This window comes from Glycine max, chromosome 4 (assembly GCF_000004515.6).
Source record: "Glycine max cultivar Williams 82 chromosome 4, Glycine_max_v4.0, whole genome shotgun sequence".
In the NCBI taxonomy this organism is placed as follows: domain Eukaryota; kingdom Viridiplantae; phylum Streptophyta; class Magnoliopsida; order Fabales; family Fabaceae; genus Glycine; species Glycine max.
The window spans coordinates 4,141,234-4,162,178 of record NC_016091.4 but is presented as its reverse complement, the minus strand read 5'-3'; the positions used below and the strand labels follow the sequence as shown (position 1 = coordinate 4,162,178).

General features: G+C 34.3%; 2 protein-coding genes and 1 pseudogene across 2 annotated transcripts; all 3 read left to right on the top strand.

Annotated features, from left to right (window-relative positions):
- The first annotated feature begins 5,459 nt into the window (after window positions 1–5,459).
- Window positions 5,460–7,397, top strand: LOC102659929 (putative GATA transcription factor 22). Its single transcript, XM_006578015.4, has 3 exons — window positions 5,460–5,992; window positions 6,409–6,753; window positions 6,953–7,397. Exons 1-3 carry the CDS (start codon window positions 5,816–5,818, stop codon window positions 7,307–7,309), a joined length of 879 nt encoding a protein of 292 aa, XP_006578078.1. The 5' UTR covers window positions 5,460–5,815; the 3' UTR covers window positions 7,310–7,397.
- A 1,465-nt stretch (window positions 7,398–8,862) lies between these two features.
- Window positions 8,863–14,886, top strand: LOC100795673 (glycine dehydrogenase (decarboxylating), mitochondrial). The gene is made up of 15 exons (XM_003523595.5): window positions 8,863–10,421; window positions 11,005–11,250; window positions 11,318–11,395; window positions 11,484–11,584; window positions 11,663–11,858; window positions 11,954–12,079; window positions 12,270–12,455; window positions 12,606–12,719; window positions 12,881–13,033; window positions 13,276–13,464; window positions 13,540–13,617; window positions 13,704–13,829; window positions 13,920–14,018; window positions 14,198–14,315; window positions 14,593–14,886. Exons 1-15 carry the CDS (start codon window positions 9,231–9,233, stop codon window positions 14,685–14,687), a joined length of 3,096 nt encoding a protein of 1,031 aa, XP_003523643.1. The 5' UTR covers window positions 8,863–9,230; the 3' UTR covers window positions 14,688–14,886.
- Window positions 14,887–17,647: 2,761 nt separating this feature from the next.
- On the top strand, window positions 17,648–19,148 carry LOC100778652 (zinc transporter 4, chloroplastic-like; annotated as a pseudogene).
- The last annotated feature ends 1,797 nt before the right edge of the window (window positions 19,149–20,945 follow it).

Here is a 20,945-nt window from a genome sequence, read left to right as displayed (position 1 = left end):
ACAATGTGTCATGTACTGCTCCAATAATATATATATATATATATATATATATATATATGTGTGTGTGTGTGTTAATCCTTCCTTGTCTACCTCTGCAACACCGCTTTCATATAAATGACTTCCTATTACAATCGCCTTTTAGTTTTTTAATCTTATCTTTTTATTTCTCAATCAAGCAGCTAACTCAACAATTAGTCCATCTAATTTCAAAATATTAATATGACTAGTTGTAGTTCGAAAAATTACATATTGTCGTTGTTAATTACTTAATGTTACTATGATGCTGAAGCCTCCTTAAAAAGTAAAGTTGACATGGCTATGCATGTTTCATCCAGTTTTCGAAACAGTACTATGTGTATGTCGCTCCTTTCCTGAGATGTTTCTGGGGAACGAAATTCCGATCGAGGCTCGAGACTCAACCGTCTAGTTCTCAACTACTGAAAAGAAATTCTGCATGTGCTTGACTTAAAAGTCAATTTATAATGAAAATGTGGTTGAACATCATAGTTGTATGGAACAAGGATTGATATGGAAAATAATCGAAATATGTTGGACGATCATGTTTGCAACTTTTATGATATGAAAAGGCCAGGTTGATTCGTTACGCAATACCATTACCAACATGCAAGCGCGCACACACGCAATTAGGGAGCATTTTATTTTGTTTTTTCATATGGACTTTAGGTAGGATGATGATTAAGGAATTAATCGATGAAAAATAGTACAACATATTTTATTTTAAAAAAAATTGAACAGTTAGAGAACATTTGTTAACATTGGCTCGGCTAGCTATTTGTGTGTTTCCATGGGCATTCACTTGACTCAGCGTAGGTGAGGGTAATTAATGAGGAATCACAATCCCACCAAAAAAATACCAAGTTTCATAAATGAACCATTTATGAGCTGTGCTTGTTAATTTATTTGATCCGATGTGCCTACACGTACAGCTAGTCTCACCATTTATAATCCTACATAAAGAAATGATACACGCGTCTCACCGCTTTGCTGACAGTGTTCAAGAAGTATTAATAACATCTCTTTTTTAATTTGCTTATCTTCGTAGAATATCCTATGTCAACCGCACCTTCACTTGTAATTTATGCTGACGTCTAAGGTGGACCAGTATTTAAATGCTCTACTGATAAATCACATCATATTTATATCAGATAAATAAATTATAACAGATAGATTGAATAGCGGATATTTAAAAGTAATTTTTACTAAGTTTTGTAACTTAGTATTTGGTTTAATTATTGTTTAATGTTTTGAGAAGAAAGTTTTTAAAATCAGTGTGAGTCTCACACTTTTTTTATTATATTTTAATTTAAATACTTTTTTCATCTCTTTTTTTATTTTATTTTATCCCTTACACCTCTTTTATTTCTTTAAATTAAACGGTGTCGACTTCTATAAAAATATGATTCTGTAGCTTAGTCTTAAATCCAATATCTTCTAGGATTAATATTTTTTAGAATTGATACTCCAAGGTCAGTAGTAGGAGCATCGATTTTAGAACTAAGCTACAAAATCTTATTTTTATACAAGAACTAAGTAATAAAATTGAATAAATCTAAAAGCAAAAATTATTCTTGAACATCTTTGTGGGTATTTACATATTAAAAGAGAGAGAAAGAAATAAGAGATGGATGCTTAATAAGATTGATGTGTAATATGATAGAAAAAGAGATTAAAAAAAATGAGAGGTACTCCCTCTAGATTTATATTTAAACAAAAAAGTGATTTTGTTGGTTAGGTTTAAATATAAATAAATTTAACTAATTTTATCATATTTAATGTTATCATTCATAAAATATCCTTCATTTAATTTTATTTTTATTTTTAATAACTCTTTTTTATTTATGATAATAAGTTCCAATAAAACAAATTTTAAAAATAATTTTATTTTTTACTTGAGATTAATAAAATTAAATGATGTCAACTAATTTTTTTAATTAATGTTAAATTAATTATTTTTTTTATATATGAATTGAGAGGGAGTATTAATGAGATGTTTGTAAATTTGGGATTTTGAAATATAACCACTCAAATTAATTAAAGACCACTTTGCAATTTTTAGAAAATTTTCTTGACACTAGCTAACTGGTGTTGTGCTGTGCCTCCTAAAAATAATATTTGTAATGATGGTCTAATGTAATCTTTCAACCATTTTTTTACAGCATTTTATTTTGGACCTAAAATAAAATATTTGAAAGATTACATTAGATGAAGTTAAAATATTAGAATATTATCTATTATATTATATAGCTTTTATTTCTAATTCTCTAAGTTAAGATGGTGATACTTGTAGGATCAAACAGTAGTAATTAGGTTATAAAATTGTATTTCTCCTATCCTTTTATTATCAATGAAGAATATCAATATACAATTTTTATCTTTTCTTTAGCTTTAATGGTGGTTTTGTCAAATTTACAGTAGCATAGTTGTAGCTCTCTAACACCTGCACAATAAACCAAAATTACAAATACAGCATGGAATGTTTCTGTTGCTGCGGTAATGCAGACAACCCCATTGAATGGTAAAAGTTGTCGCTCTTGGAGCAAAACTATTAGGCGAGCACTTCAGTGAGTTAAGTCAAACAATAAATTTTAAGTTTATCACTGGTGCTCTTTCAATGCCTGATGAAAATGATGAATTATTTGAAGCATGAAAAAAATGTAATGTAATAGTTCTTTATTAGATTTCTTGAACCCTTGCTCCTCCAATTACTCAGTATTGTACATATAAAAAATGTTACCGATTTGTTGGATAATCTTAGAGATAGATTTTCAAAGGAACATAACTTTAGACTTTCATCTGTTGCAAGAAATTCATTCAATTAAACAATGTGAAAAAAGTATGTCTAACTATCCCATTGCATTACAAATTCTGTGGCATGATTAGACACTTTAAATTTGCGACCTGATTGTGATGTTGAAACTTGTGAAGAAGCATAAGGATGCAGAGTATAGTATGTTGTGTGTTTCCTTAAAACTCTTGGAGATTCATGTAACATATTGTTAAGACAAAAATCTTGTTAATGGAGCCATTGCCTTCTATTAACCATGTTTTCTGTCTTGTTCTTCAACAAGAGAGGCAATTGAATGGTACTATTCTTGGAGGGCCTGAGGTGCTTCTGAATTCAACCTTTACAGGAAGAAACATTAGATGGAAGCAGTCACAAGGGCAAGGAACTATCAAATGACAGAGGCCAAGGTCAAAATTTTCAAGGTAAAGGCAATCAAAATCATACAAGAGTATGTACTTACGGTGGCAAAATTGGTTAGATAAGTTTTTTTCAACATAAATTCTTTCAAAATCAACTATACAAAAATATAAACAGAACGTCTATATATATAGTAGCTTAATGCCACTGGCTATAAGAAAATCCCTCCAATGTTAAGTTTTCCGCTTGGAACAGTGGTAGCTTAAAGACAAATAGCTGGATCTCTGTCAGACTCAGAACAGCAGAATAGGGAGGATGAATTCGGCCACCGATTGCAGTGTCATTTAGCCGAATACGTACTCATACGACCATGGTCCAAAATTCAACAGTACCACTTGCATTAGGACACACTTACGTTGAGACAAAACTAGGCCTCACCATCAGTAACAGTTATCTAATCTTGTTTTGGCTTCAAGACACGGGAGTGATTCATACGTAGCTTCCAGCTTCTTGATAATCTGTAGATTAGGCACAGATTTGTGTAGATTTATTAGGTGAACGACATTTAAACAACTTTCAACCCCTAATTAGTGGCGCCAAAAACAAAGATAGCTTTCTGATTCTCGTTATACCATGGTATCAAATTCGCCACTAGTACAGACAAATAACTTTTTAAATCAGTTAAAAATGATTTTTTAATAGATTGTACGACCGTTTTCTATGAACTTTTGTTGTTCCCTAAAATTCCTTTGAGGATAATAAGACTAATAATTAAGACCTCCAAGACGTGGAAGAAATTAATCATGGGCTAATTGGCTATTAATTGTTCTTAATTAATTTTCACAACGGATGGAATGGAGCTGATGGAAAAAAAAACAATGTGTACATACATGGTTGATGGCAAAAGGGTGTGGGGACTAAGAGTCTTGTCTCTGTCACGAGACTGCAGCCTACTTGATTTTTTCTTTGGCAACACTAAGAAGTTACGGCTAATTGCATTCATATCTGTATCAATCTATTCAGATCTGCAAAATCCTCATCACATTTTTTCAAAAGGGAACAAAATTCATAAATTCTACACAGGTGACTACTAGAGGGCAGAGGCACGATTATAATTAATGGTAAGTTGGTAACAAGTAACAACTATTCCATTTCCATCCATTTGAGTTTGAATACAGGAGGCAAATAGCTCATCGAGATAATATTGGGATACGTATGAGTTTCATTTTGATATACTGTGTGTAAATACTTTTATAGGATTAATCAATTAAAAATTATTTTAAATATGACATTAAAAAACTTATTATAAAAATCAATAATTTATCATATATGTTTATCTATATAGGTAGGTATAAAAAAAATATTGACAATGCATTAATTTTAATTAAACTGTACGTATAAATCAAGATTAAACTACCAAATACATACTTTCAAAATAAGTTCACACCATAAAATCACTAAACAATAGAGGCATTGGTGACTTAACACATGCATTTTCATATTGTTTTTTTTTTCTATCAAATGTTAATTGTTAATTTTTATTAGTGAAAAAAATTAAACCCATATCATCATCTCTCTCCTCCCATTCTTCTTTCACTACTAAACAAATATTATAAACCGTCGTTAGTCATTTCCATGATGTCCTAATTCGAAGTTAATTTTGTTGGTATATTAATATTATCTTGCTTTTCAATTAATTCATCTCAATGTATATATTTATACAATCATTACGCAATAAACAGAAACATAAGAAGAGAACATAAAGCATGTAGAAAATACGAATATAACGATAATTAAATGTGATAAAAAATAGAAAACAATATCTTAAAAAATAACGAATGAATAATATAATCCTATTAAATATATGCTGATCGAGGTTGAACCATATGTGAGAGGACTGAAAAAACGCAGATAGGATTTTTGTCAGGTCGCGTAGTTGCATTTTACACCTCCTTTTTTCTTGTCTCTTCTCAATAATTAATATTGTTTTTTTCAGTTATCGCTGTAGTACATTTACTGTTTTTTTTCCCTGTTCCTGTATTCCAGCATGTTTTTACCATAACCCATCAATGTAAAATTCATATCAACAAGATTAATTGCTGTAGAAGTTACAAGTTACTTTGCATTGTTTTTAATAAATTTGGTTCCAAAATACATTTCATTTCTCATCACTTTCATTTATTATATTGATAATTTTTTCTTTCTTTCTTCTATTCACTCATACACTCTTAAAATGGGGGCGTACGTTGATAATTTTTGAAACCAGATTCAGTGCCTTTATATGCATTCTCGCAGTCGTGAACTAGTATTATTAGATGGCTATCGGTTGGTATATATACTTGGTTTACATTTGATATATATATAAAAAAAATTTAAGTCTGATTTTTACGTCCGATCTTGATCCAATGGTTAGGATCTGCTGATTAACTGGGTGATGAGTTAAATTTCCCACTGCAGAAAATCCTAGTTGCACATTTTTCTTTTCTTGTTTAGGTTTTAGAATATATATATATAAAAAGCCTTGACGTGAATGCTTGACATTGGCAGACACCTCTTATTCTGTGCTTAGCTCTTTCCTCCTTTTATAAGAACCCTACCACCGTGTGGTCAGCCCCTTCCTTTTTTAGAATCTTAATTTGAATTTTATCATTCATGACTTCTGTTTCACTGAACCCCAACCCCCCATGCCCTACGATACAAGATCAAAGTCAACTCTTCATTTCTGCGAATAATCACGAATCAACTTCTCTCTCATGTTGCACCTTCTTTCACATACTCGATCAAAGCCAAACCAAAGATATCAGAGATTTAAGACATGGTCATCAACAGGCAAGATTTTAATATTCCTTTAATTTTGGTTAACCATTTTTAACTATGCTTTCCATTTTTCTGTTATATATCTTCATCTTCGTGAGGCTTATATAAATAAATGTTGAGAAAGAAATAAGTGCACTGCTCTAGTGATGAGTGTGTGGCTAGCTAAGTGGCTTTAGTAAGAGAATAAACTAGCTAGAATAATATTCATCAAATTAAAGCTACTGGTTTTCCTTTTGAAATGAAAAATTGCAGGTCAAATTAAGTTATTTTCTTAACGTTAATTACATGCATCTGTTGTTTAATTGGTATCATTAGAAAAATTAATGACCGGCTCATGTCACAAAATATACTTACACAAAAGACCCATTTTAGTATGAATTGTGCATCTAATGTTTAACTATAGTCTTTCATCTATTCATTTTAATTAGGATGGGAAGCTTGTATTTCATATTGGACCATCAAACAACAACAACCAAGTGTGCAATTCATCCTCCGTTAAACTTCAACCTAAGCCCGTTAAGGCAGATTCAAGCAGCGAGTGTGGCCACCATAACGTTTCCTTGTACAAAATAGAGGACGAAGAGAACAAAAGAGATCATGATTATGAAAAATGGATGTCTTCAACTGCGAGGTTAACGAGAAAAATGATGAGGCTACCTAGCACTAGCAGCGATCTGGCCACAAAGAAAGCATTGAATAATATTACAAGGGTTTGTGCGGATTGCAACACAACCAGTACCCCACTCTGGAGGAGTGGTCCTAATGGTCCTAAGGTAATTTCCCTTTCCTTCTTTTATCTAATTAACGCTAGCTATATTTTGTTGCTTGTCATTTTTTTTTACATTGGATACTTGCATGTAGTTCTACAAATTAATTAATAAATAGCTAGTTCTAATTAAAATTAAATAACAAGCGCATAGCGAAGAGTCTCTGGCAATGGGTTACGAAGTTTTTAACATCTTGGTGGTGCAGTCACTTTGCAATGCCTGCGGCATTCGACAGAGGAAGGCAAGAAGGGCAATGGCAGAAGCTGTAAATGGTTTTGCTCCTTCCGTGAATTCATCTTCTACAAAGATCAGAGTGCATCACAAGGAAAAGAAGTCTCGTACAAACCATTTTGCACGGTTCAGGCTTAAGTGCAAGTTGGCAACTACTAGTACTGCTGAAGGAACATCTCAGCAGGAGAACGTGAAGATTGATTTGAACGATTTTGGTTTGAGTTTGAGGGATAGTTCGGCTTTGAAGCAGCAAGTGTTTCCAATAATGGATGAAGTAGCTCAGGCAGCGATGCTTCTCATGGATTTATCTTGCGGCTTTGTTTACTGTTAAGAAGGAATGTTTCTTCCATGGATTTTCCACTCATTTAATAATAGAAACAAAGGGATATGTAATGAAAGTTTAAAATTATAAATTTTATATTATCATCCAATCTTATCTAATCATTTATAATAAACTTATTTAACTTTTGTAAAATTAACTTAAAAATCATTAAACCGTAATTAAACTCTTTATAATAATGTGCGCGGTTTCATTATTTAAACATTAAATAATTGAAATCATTCTTACTTTTATTTCTCTGTCGTCACTCATATTTCTTTAAGTTTAATGATTATGTATAATGAAATTAAAAAAACAATTTTATACAATCATTATTATTAAATGACTTTTAAAATAATTATTATAAAAATTAATAAATTTATTATATATTATAATTATGATTGAGTTATAATACCAAACTATTTTACATTATATAACTTTTTTCTATATTTCTTTTATATTTTCATGTATGCATATTTTAAATCTGTCAAAACAAGAAATGTATGCATATCTTAAAAGTACAATAAAAAGTCATGAGAATCGAAATGTTTTCAATTTTTAAAAGATAAATAAATCGACAATTATGTTGTCCTATTTTTTTTCATGAAATCAATGACGGATCTTGAAAAAGAAATTGGGAAACCAGATATGATTTAAAGCATAAATTAAATATATTCTATAATTATATCTAAAATTAATTACAATTTAAATGTAAAGTGTATTTGATAATTAATATTACGTGTTAGACAAAAGCACGCAATTTTTTTTTTAATTTTACTTCAAGGCACTCTAAATATTGTTAATTGTTAATTAAGCACGGGCTTCAGAAGGACAGAGCAAGTCCTAATTTGTGTTAGTTGTTGGGATCTGGTTGGTTCAGCCCAATAAAGAGATGCGGATCGGCCTGTAGCATAAAATTAGGTTGGCCCATAAATACCCATTTAAGAAGGGCCTACGATTGGCACCCCAATATATGATATTTAAACTCTCCAAAACAATAAATAGACATCCCTACCCCTCTCCTTCCTTTGAAACACCCCCCACTTATCCTTCATAACTCTTTACCATGCGCCTCCTTACCCTCCCTCCTTGAAGATATAAAGTTGACTTAATGATTAGGAAGATAGATTTAAGGGTGAAGGAAAAAGTCGCACATTAAAAGTTCTCTCACTAATATTTTTAATAAAATTAACAAATCAATATTTATTGATAAAAAAATAAATAAATAAAAACCTCCCTTCTTTCCATGAGCTTCCTCACAAGTTCTATCACACATAGTCAGCACACCCTCACAATTCAATTTAATGACTTCTTATGAATAAAAAAAATAATGAATCCTTGTATAACTAATTTTGATATTTTTTTTTGTTATCATATTATTGATATGGAGTATTCTTGATTTCACCGATGATTAATATCTATTGAAAAACTCGATTGATCACCTTTAATGTATTTCTTTTTTTTTTTAATTAGATTTTTTTCATTCATAAAATTCAAACTTAAAATAATGTCACGGTCAGGATTCTCCATACATAACGCATCCAAGAAAACATAAATACTGTCTGAACCAAGAATCAAGATCTCCCAATGTTCTTATAGCCTGCTTCTGCGTCCTGTCTCATTCTCACCCACCATTCACTAATCAAATTAAATCCCTCTTCTAACTCCGTCAACTTACTAATCTCGCACCAAACCACACATCACAACACTTCCTATTCCAAATTTTACCTTTGAATGCAAAGGAAATCGTATTTCGATCCATACAGCTCCAACCTACGCGCGCACATAGGTTTTTTCAAGACAGTGACAGTGTGACATCACGTTCTTTTCCTTCGTAGGTGCGCCCGCACTCACCAACCACCAGATCTCTCCAACCTTATTTATTTACACTCTCCTCCACACCCCACTCTTTTCTTTTTCCACATTCGCATTCATGGAACGTGCCCGGAGGCTAGCAAACAAGGCGATTCTCAAGAGGCTAATTTCCTCGGCCAAGGTTAATTCCCATTCGCGTTCTCTTTCATCTATTTCCCATTCCTTTTCATTACCCAAACCAGAGAACCCGATCGGAAACAACCGAAAACTCTCACATAATGTCCCATCTCGATTCATTTCACTGGATGCGCTCAAGCCGAGCGACACATTCCCACGGCGCCACAACTCGGCCACCTCGGAGGAACAAAGCAAGATGGCCCAGACATGCGGCTTCGACAGCCTGGACTCCCTCATCGACGCCACCGTCCCGAAATCAATCCGTCTGAACGACATGTCGTTCAGCGTCTTCAACGAGGGGCTAACGGAGTCGGAAATGTCGTCGCACATGAACAGCTTGGCGTCGAAGAACAAGTGCTTCAAGTCGTACATCGGGATGGGGTACTACAACACGCACGTGCCGCCCGTGATCCTGCGGAACATCATGGAGAACCCCGCCTGGTACACTCAGTACACTCCTTACCAGGCCGAGATATCTCAGGGCCGTCTCGAGTCCCTCATGAATTTCCAAACCATGATCTCAGATCTCACCGCGCTTCCAATGTCCAACGCTTCCTTGCTCGACGAAGGAACTGCGGCCGCTGAAGCAATGTCAATGTGTAACAACATCCACAAGGGAAAAAGAAAGACTTTTATCATTGCCAGTAACTGTCACCCTCAAACTGTTGATGTTTGCATAACCAGAGCGTCTGGTTTTGGTATTAAGGTTGTTACTGCGGATGTTAAGGATGTGGACTATAAATCCGGTGATGTTTGTGGGGTTCTTGTTCAGTACCCGGGGACTGAGGGTGAGATTTTGGACTATGGAGAGTTTGTAGAGGAGGCTCATGCGCATGGAGTGAAGGTTGTTATGGGGACTGATTTGTTGGCTCTGACTGTGCTGAAGCCTCCTGGGGAAATGGGGGTGGATATTGTTGTTGGCTCTGCTCAGAGGTTTGGGGTTCCGATGGGGTATGGGGGTCCACACGCCGCATTCCTCGCCACATCGCAAGAGTATAAGAGGATGATGCCTGGGAGGATCATTGGGGTCAGTGTTGATTCTTCTGGAAAGCCGGCTTTGAGAATGGCCATGCAAACTAGGGAGCAGCATATCCGGAGGGACAAGGCCACTAGCAACATTTGCACTGCTCAGGTACCATAACAACTTTGTTCTTTGATCCTGATTTGGTCTAATCAAATTATAGTTTGGAAAAATATAAACCAACACCCCTTTTTTGGGTGTAATGGGAGGGAAGGAAGGAAGGAAAAAGAAATTTTAAAAGAGAAAGTGAGAAGAGATATTTATAAGGGTGTTTTAGTTTTTAGACATTACTCAACTTCCATCCCATTTTGGGATGGATTTTGGTGGTAAAAAGAGAAACATGAAAAGGAAAAAGAACACAAAAGAAAAAATGTTAAATGTAATAAGTAATGTGATAGGAAAGGAAAAAGTTAATAGGAAGAAAATGGAGTTGAAACATAGAAGAGAAAGTGTGTTTATGTTTATAATAACTCTTAGTTTTATTTTATCATTGGGGTGACTTGTGGTGTGCCAAAAACTGCTCAAGATTTTTCAATTCTAAATTTTCACTTCTAATATTTTTTTTTTAATTCATATTTGTATGAATAGTCTGTTGGGAATAGACTAGTCCTTGTGTTAGTGTGTTCCTGGAGCCATGTTTTGGTCTTGTTTGAGTTGGTTGATTTTGTGTTTGATCATTGTTGTTTCTGATTAGGCACTGCTTGCAAACATGGCTGCTATGTATGCTGTATATCATGGACCTGAAGGACTTAAAACCATTGCCCAACGGGTTCATGGTCTTGCTGGGGTGTTTGCTCAGGGATTAAAGAAACTTGGAACCGTGGAAGTTCAGGACCATCCATTCTTTGACACTGTGAAAATTAGGACTGCCAATGCCCATGCAATTGCTGATGCTGCTTGCAAGAATGAAATCAATTTGCGGGTTGTTGATGGGAACACTGTGAGTGTTGGTTTTTTGTTGCATTTGTTTTCATGTCTTTGGATTATGGAGCTTGGTTGCTTTTCAGATCACTGTTGCCTTTGATGAAACAACCACCTTGGAGGATGTTGATAATCTTTTCAAAGTTTTTTCTAATGGCAAGCCTGTAAGACTTGTTACATGTACCATATTGTCAATTATATCATTGCTCATTATCACAAGGTCATCTAAAACATCAATTAATTCGTATGCAGGTCTCCTTCACAGCTGCATCTCTTGCACCAGAAGTTCAGACTGCACTTCCTTCTGGACTTACTAGAAAGAGTCCTTATCTGACACACCCTATCTTTAACACGTATATCCCTGTGCCCATAAGTTCAATTGCGTGATTATACTGTGGAAGCTTACCTGAATTCCATTTGCTCTTAAATAGGTACCACACTGAGCATGAGCTTCTCAGGTACATTCATAGGCTACAATCAAAAGATCTTTCATTGTGCCACAGTATGATCCCGCTAGGATCTTGTACAATGAAGCTGAACGCTACAACTGAAATGATGCCTGTGACATGGCCTAGCTTTGCTAACATTCACCCTTTTGCACCGATTGAACAGGCTCAAGGTTATCAGGTATGTACATGGCTAAATTTAATAAAAGTGCCTTTTATACAGGAAAATGTGGGATAAATATTTTTTGGTGTCTAAACAAGCAAATCTGGTATCAGGAAATGTTCGAAAATTTGGGTAAATTGCTGTGTACAATCACTGGGTTTGATTCCTTCTCTTTGCAACCTAATGCTGGTGCTGCCGGAGAATATGCTGGACTGATGGTTATTCGTGCATATCATTTGGTATGGTGACTTCAGTCATTATTATGAATTTTACTTTGCTGTTCAACCAGTAACAGACTATCTCAATTCTGTGTTTTGTGTGTTTCACTCTTTCTGCATGCAATGCTTTCCCCTACATTACTGCATTTGATAATATATACTCTGAAATTTTTGTGATGCTTACTTCTTTGGGCAATTGGACAAACTATAGGCAAGAGGAGACCACCATCGCAATGTCTGCATTATACCTGTCTCAGCACATGGTACAAATCCTGCCAGTGCTGCTATGTGTGCAATGAAAATTGTATCTGTTGGAACTGATGCCAAGGGAAACATCAATATTGATGAGTTGAGGAAGGCTGCTGAAACACATAAGGACAACCTAGCTGCTCTCATGGTACAACTTGCGTTGCTTCCTATATTCTAATTTTACTAGCATTATTTGGATAACCTGGGAATTTGGAGGAAAGGGGTGTTTCCAACTTGGCTAATTTTTTTCTTTTTTTTAAATATTCATTTGTTGTGGTGGTTTTGATTTAAATTATAGGTAACATATCCTTCAACCCATGGTGTTTATGAAGAAGGTATTGATGAGATATGCAAGATTATTCATGATAATGGAGGTCAAGTATATATGGATGGTGCTAACATGAATGCACAGGTTTGTTTCTCATGAATTCACGTCTTTATATCCTATGTAAATCTTCAATCATATTGCCATGCAAAACTAGGAACCATACAAACTGGTGCTTTTGTTGTTGCTGTTCTGTATTACAGTATATCATTTTGGGCCTAATTTTCAAACGAGGTTAATATTTACAGGTAGGACTTACAAGCCCAGGTTGGATTGGAGCAGATGTTTGCCATCTGAATCTCCATAAGACATTTTGCATCCCTCATGGAGGAGGTGGCCCTGGCATGGGTCCTATTGGAGTAAAGAAACACTTGGCACCATTTTTACCATCACATCCAGTGGTAATAATTTTTGTTATGTGTCATATTATCTATATGGCATGCATACATTTTTTAGTTGCACACTAATTAGAAATAACATTTTTCTCACTGAAAAATTTATCTGTAATATCCTTGAAACTGGATGACATTGTTTTCTCTCCGCCACACACATATGCTTGAGATCCCTAGCAGTAACAATAATGTTCTTGTATAATAATATCTTTGTTTCCTTTATAATTAATAATCTGTTACCATATTTGAAGGTTCCCACTGGTGGCATTCCTGCCCCTGGCAAGTCACAACCACTTGGTACCATTTCTGCTGCACCATGGGGCTCAGCACTGATATTGCCTATCTCATACTCTTACATAGCCATGATGGGTTCTAAAGGACTCACCGAAGCATCAAAAACAGCCATTTTGAATGCAAACTATATGGCAAAACGATTGGAGGTTTGTGCAACGTCATAGATTGATTGCTTGTGTTTCTTTACCTTGCAACTTTACTTATACTTCTAAGTTTTACAGAATCATTACCCTGTTCTTTTCCGTGGGGTCAATGGAACAGTTGCTCATGAATTCATTATTGACTTAAGAGGCTTTAAGGTAGGTCCAACTGATCATTGCAGTTTTTTTTTCAACCAATCAGGATTATTCATATTCTGCTTAATTGTAAGCTATCTCTATGGTAGAATACTGCTGGGATAGAGCCTGAAGATGTTGCAAAGCGCCTTATGGACTATGGTTTCCATAGTCCGACAATGTCATTTCCTGTGCCTGGCACACTCATGATTGAGCCAACTGAAAGTGAAAGCAAGGTATGATTACAATCTGGAATCGAGTGACCTCTTTTCTTTGTACTTTCTATCATGTAAAATTTTCTTTAATTCAACTAAACATCATTGCAGGCCGAGCTAGACAGGTTTTGTGATGCTCTTATTTCCATTCGACAAGAAATTGCTGAGATTGAGAAAGGAAAGGCCGACATTAACAACAATGTTCTAAAGGTATGTGAGACTATATGAGTTTGTTGTTTTGTCTCTTTGGTATTCTTCTCTATTAACATGATATAATAAGAAACAGATGACTACTTTATAATTGAGCGGTGTTATACTTGTACCACTGGATTCATATTTTTATTTACAATTTCGATCTAGTTTGAGTGATTATCTAAAATGTTATGCAGTGTGCCCCTCATCCACCATCAGTGCTCATGGGAGATGCATGGACAAAACCATACTCTCGAGAATATGCTGCCTTCCCAGCTTCCTGGCTTCGTGTTTCTAAGTTCTGGCCTTCCACAGGTATGACATGATGATCCTTTTCATAAATCATAATTAACCTACCACATTATCCACTATTGTAAGGCTATTCTCTAAAGTTGGTGTGGAACTTTTTACTTTAATTTAATTCTCAAAACTTTCCCTTCTCTGAGGGGATAGGAATTATTCTAAATGTCATTAAAGTGTGGCATATTAATAGTAGTCATTCTAATTCTCACTTGGTGCATTTTCGGCTTGAATAGTTGTGTTTGACAATTAAATAGACTAATAAATGTAAAATGTTGCTGGGTTGTATCAGGACGTATTGATAATGTGTACGGTGATCGCAACCTCGTTTGCACCCTTCTCCCAACATCACAGGTTGTTGAAGAACAAGCTGCTGCAACGGCCTAATCTTTTCTTCCATTGACAAGTATTTTCATTTTTTAAATTGTACATAAACTCTTCCTATCATTCAGGCGTTGCTGCTTGACCTTTGCTTCATTATATCATAATGATGATGATGTAAGTTTCATTCAGCCACATAACCATACCTAAACACAGCAAAGAAAGGTATCCAAAAAAGAAATAAACTGTTGTGACTTGTGTCCAATGCGGTATACTCCTGCTTTTGGATTTTAGGATTTGTTACGGATGATAGAAATATTAAATGTTTTTAATTCTAACAAAATATTAAATGTTTGTTTTAGTATTTATAACTATTTTTTAAGGTTAAATTAATCTTCAGGTTCTTGAACTTTTTTTTTTCAATTGAGTTCCTAAACTTGTATTTATTTTTTAATTAGGTCTTTGAACTATTTGAAGATAGGAATTCAATAGATTCTAAACTTTTTTTTCTTGTTTTATATATAGCAAAAATAAAGAAAAATTAATCAATTTTTAATTTTTATATTCATACTATTTTTAACTTTTATTAACAAATTCTAAAAGAGAATTTTTTTTCTAATATGTTTATTTTTTATTTTATTATCAAAGTCTCATTTAATAATAGTTTTCTCATTTTATTTTTGCCATATATTCATTAAATACAATATTTATTTACTGGACATGTTATTAAAAATATTTCATTTTTCAAACAATTCTATCATGTTTGTAAACTCTTTTATTTTGTGAATACAAAAACAAAATTCCATCAAAATTTTATTTTGTTCTCTGAAGTATTTTAGTGTATGGTAATGTTACAAAGTGTTCGAGTTTACAAGCACTCAAGCAAAGAATATTGAAATTGCAACTTTTTCTTGGCTTAAACATATTTTTAATCCTCTTAAATTTACAAAATATTTTTAGTCCTTTTTTGGTGAAAATTTGTTATAAATTGTACATTCATACAGTAAAAAATTAGGTAGAGAGGACTAAAAAAAACATTGTGCTAATTTGACGAACTAAAATTATAAATTTTTATTTGAAAGATAAAAAAATACTTTCTAATTTGATCGGTTAAAAATATAATTAAATCTTTTTTATTCAATTAAACTCGAGGATGTGACTTTCTCCTGCTACTAGAAATGGATATTGATGTCTCCAAAATGGTAGTTATCCCAAATTCATCTTAGCGAATCATTTAATTTTAGTGATTAGTTTTTCTTTAAGGGAAAAATGCCTATTATTAGGTAACTTTATTTTATTTCTAAGGATATTGTAGGGGCTGATCACTTGGTGTACAAATGAGGGTTGAAGACAAGTAGACAATCCCTTATCGTAAAATTCTTGGACACATACAACAAATGCACATGATATGGGCAGGATGCAGAATTTTTTGGTATTGTTTGTTTGAATATAATTTAAAACTCAATGACCAAGCGATGATAACATTGTGAGAGGTTAATTTTTTTTTTCATATAAGATTTCTTCTCTTTTTTGTTCTAATAATAACAATTTGTGTTTCTTATAACAATGTGATTCAGAATTTCATCCAAAACTATTCTTGGTAGCTTTCAAAATTCACTTCAAGTGTGTAAATTGGAGAGAGAAGATACGGAGCCAAGCATGCATTTAGAGTTTTTTCACATTGAACCATTAATCTCTGCCGTCCCAGTACTACACATGCTTATTTATGGTATTTGACCTCTCAAAGTTTGACTTATGACAAAGTGTTCTTAAAAAGGAAAAAAGATTTAATATAGAGTCTTGTTAAACAGTATTTTGAGATAATAATTAAGAAATTAATAAATATTTTTTTATTAAAGAGCTACATTGAAAATTAGGGGAAATTATTATATTTTTCAATAAAAAAAACTCTACTGTATTTTTTATATAGAAAAATTATACTATACTTTATTCTTTACTAAAACACCAGTTAGCATTTTTTTAAAAAAATTTGGTGGGAAATCAAAATTTTGAATAAGATTATGGATGGTTTTAGGCCAAATTTTATGGGGGAAAATTGACATTTTAAAAAATAATGTTGATACAAAAAGTTAATCATTAGTTCTATAAAATCTACATCAGTGCCATTGGATTTTGAGTGTTATCATTGGCGTGTAATATTTAATCTTAAAGATAACTTTGAAATAAATTATAAATTTATAGTAATAATAATTAAATTAATAATTTTTATTGATTTTGATAAATTGGTCATTTGTTTTGTACGTATAGGACAGGAGGTACTACTTTATTATTATGATACTAACTTTAGTTAGATGAATTTATAATTGAATAGAGTAGAAACAGTCAAACAAGGAAGGTGGGATTGTCATAATGATATCATGGGGAGTGGAAGTCCGGAACTTAGTGGTTTGTATCAAACTAACCTGTGTTAAATTAAGAAAGTCCTAGTTAAATTTAAGAAAGACAAATACTATACTAACTTTTCTTAAAATATTGGTTAAAGAAATATTTTTTTATTAAGATATATAAAATTATGTTATCTATGAATTTATTTTATTTTTTAAAATTTATTCTTTAGATCGATTTAAAATTGATATTATTAATTATTAGGAATGAACTTTTTTTTATTAAAAATGAAGTGGAGGAAAAGAAAAGAAAATTGAAAGAAAAATTATTTTAAAACGATTAATAATTTCGATCTTAGATAGACTGAATGATTAAACTTTAAAAAAAATAAGAGATGAAGTTGAATAAAAAATAAGATAAATGATTAAATAAAATTTTAAAAAAATTAAACTGAGAAAAGGACCAAATTAAAATTTTTAAAAGATAAAAAATAAAGTGAAAGAGAAGAATCAAATAAAAAATAAAACATTCTTACACATTAGAATAAAATATAATGATATTTAAGTGAAGTAGGCTTTGCATTATTAAGTGTAGGCAGAATAAAAAAACGAAAGGCATGAGGTTAATGTTGTTAATATATAGAGAGGTGATGCAAGAATGTAGACACTCTGTTCTTCTCTCTTTATACCCCCCACGCACTTTCCATGACGATTCTTCTTCTTTTATTTGCTCCAACGATGATTATTTTCTAAACTCTTGAGACGCTGCTTTTAGAAAATTCCTCGTCCTTCTTCCAGAACCTTCGGGAATCGATGACCAACTCAAGCTGCGGAGGCGCCGAGTTGGAGCTATGCCGAGATGAATCGGCCGCATTGCTTCTCAAGTTCTTCGCCATCGCCTCCATTCTCCTCGCCGGCATGGCCGGGATCGCCATCCCGCTCGTCCGAAAACACCTCCGCACCGACGGCAACCTCTTCGTCGCGGCCAAGGCCTTCGCCGCAGGCGTCATTCTCGCCACCGGATTCGTCCACATGCTCTCCGACGCCACCGAGGCGCTCCAGCACCCGTGCCTGCCTTCGTTCCCGTGGTCCAAGTTTCCCTTCACGGGGTTCTTCGCCATGTAGGCCGCGCTCTTCACGCTCCTCCTCGATTTCGTGGGAACGCAATACTACGAGCGCAAGCAGGCCTCCTCCGAAGAACAAGCACGGGTCGGGTCATCCGAACCCGGCGGGAATGGGAAGGTGTTTGGGGAAGAAGAAAGCGGTGGAATGCACATCGTGGGGATGCATGCACATGCTGCACATCATAGACATAACCATCCTCATGGCAATAATGCATGTCATGGCACTGGCGACGTCAAGGAACACTCCCACTCCCACTCCCACATCGAAGAAGGAGAAGAAACTGACGTTCGACACGTCGTCGTTTCTCAGGTAACTAATTTAACTAAATTAATGATAAGTAGTCAAATACATGCATGAATGAGTGAAATGGTTAAAAATTGAAAATTTTAAATTTAGTCTCTAAATTTGTGTTATAGACTAATTTATTATTTTTTTTGAACTAATTTTATTTTTTTTCTTTTATTGACAAATTTATTACAGCTTCATATTTTGGGAATGATAAATAAAGTATTGTGCATAGTGTAGTGGAGATAACATAACGGGTGTATGTGCAGGTGTTGGAGCTTGGGATTGTATCACATTCGGTTATAACTGGGTTGTCTTTAGGAGTTTCGCAAAGTCCTTGTACATAAGGCCTTTAATTGCGGCGCTATCGTTTCATCAGTTTTTTGAAGGGTTTGCGCTTGGAGGGTGCATTTCCCAAGCGCAGTTTAAAGCCTCGTCAGCAACTATAATGGCTTGGTTTTTTGCACTGACTACACCCTTGGGTGTCGGGATTGGAACGGCTATTTCTTCCGGGTATAACCCTTACAGCCCAGGTGCACTCATCACCCAAGGTATCTTGGATTCCTCGTCGTCGGGGATTTTGGTGTATATGGCTTTGGTAGATTTGATAGCTGCGGATTTTCTTAGCAAGAGGATGAGTTGTAACTTTAGGCTGCAGATACTGTCTTACTGCATGCTTTTCATTGGGGCTGGATTGATGTCTTCCCTCGCTATTTGGGCCTGATGTCCCTCCCCTATATAGTTTGTAATTGCTGCCTTGTTCAATATTTCAATTCATATCCGTTTTTTTTTCTCTCTCTCTTTGTCATTAACCTGCTATCCTCTTCAAGCGTGGAGATTGCTGACTTTCACTTTGAATTTATATTTTAGACCTTCGTAGTTCGTACTATTGAATTTAACTTTTTTCTAACTAGAAGAACGTAGACGAAAAAGATAAAATTTAAGACCAGGTCAGGTAATCATAGAAGAATTGGATCGTCCCAAAGAACTTATGTCAAAACCAGTAAAGCATAATTCCATATATAGCTCCATATTTTTGTGGATCTAATAAAACTTAAATCACAATACAATTTTTTTTTATCCCATTATCGCAAAAGGAGCAAATCGATCGGTGGATTTATTACTATAATAGTGCTCCGAGACCCACATGCAAGCCCTTGTCTCTTTTTTTAGTGGGAGATTTGAATCCAAAATCTCCTTATCGCTCCAATCGTTGTGCGGTCCCTCCAACCACCATACCACCTTATAACTCCCAACAATGCAAGTTATCTCTTACTAGCCACTTCGAAATTAAGTCTTTGAAACAATTTGAAATACAAACAATGAATACAATGCTCAACTAGGCAATGTGAGCACCATGCCTCTTAATATATCCACAAAATTATAACAATAATATGATGTCATGCATTAATTATTAGATGAGGATGCATGAACCTGAAGGACTTGAAAACATTGCCCAACGGGTTCATGGTCTAGCTGGGGTGTTTGCCCAGGGACTGAAGAAACTTGGAACCGTGGAAGTTCAGGACCATCCATTCTTTCACACTGAAAACTAAGACTGCCAATGCCCATGCAATTGCTGATGCTGCTCGCAAGAGTGAAATAAATTTGCAGGTTGTTGATGTGAACATTGTGAGTGTTGCTTTTTGTTGCATCATATCAGCTGAGTATGTTTTCTTGTCTTTGGAATATGGAGCTTGGTTGCTTTTTAGATCACTATTGCGTTCGATGAAACAACCACCTGGGAGGATGTTGATAATCTTTTCAATGTTTTTTTCCGAAGGCAAACCTGTAAGATTTTTTACATATACCATGTTCACAATTGTCAATTATGTCATTACTCATTACTAAAAGGCCATCTAAAACATTAATTAATTCGTATGCAGGTCTCCTTCACAGCTGAATCTCTTGCACCAGAAGTTCAGACTGCACTTCCTCTGGACTAATTAGGAAGACTCCTTATCTGACACACCCAATCTTCAACACGTATATCCCTTTGCACATAAGTTGAATTCACGTGATTATACTGTGGTACCTTACTGAATTCAATTTGCCCTTAAATAGGTACCACACTGAGCATGAGCTGCTCAGGTACATTCATGGGCTACAGTCAAAAGATCTTTCATTGTGCCACAGTATGATTCCGAAGCTGAATGCAACTGAAATGATGCCTTTGACATGGCCTAGCTTTGCTAACATTCACCCTTTTGCACCAACTGAACAGGCTCAAGGTTATCAGGTATGTACAAGATTAAATATAATAAAAGTGCTTTTTATTCAGGAAAATATGGGATAGATATTTTTTGGTGTCGAAACAAGCAAATCTGGTATCAGGAAATGTTCGAAAATTTGGGTAAAATGTTGTGTACAATCACTGGGTTTGACTTCTTCTCTTTGCAACCTAATGCTGGTGCATCTGGAGAATATGTTGGACTGATGATTATTCACGCATATCACTTGGTATGGTGATTTTAGTCATTATTATGTACATGTTTGCCTTTTGGGGACAATGCATGTTAGTTACTCGGGTAGTGTGGCTTCTATTGATTTTTTAAGTGCACACGTTATT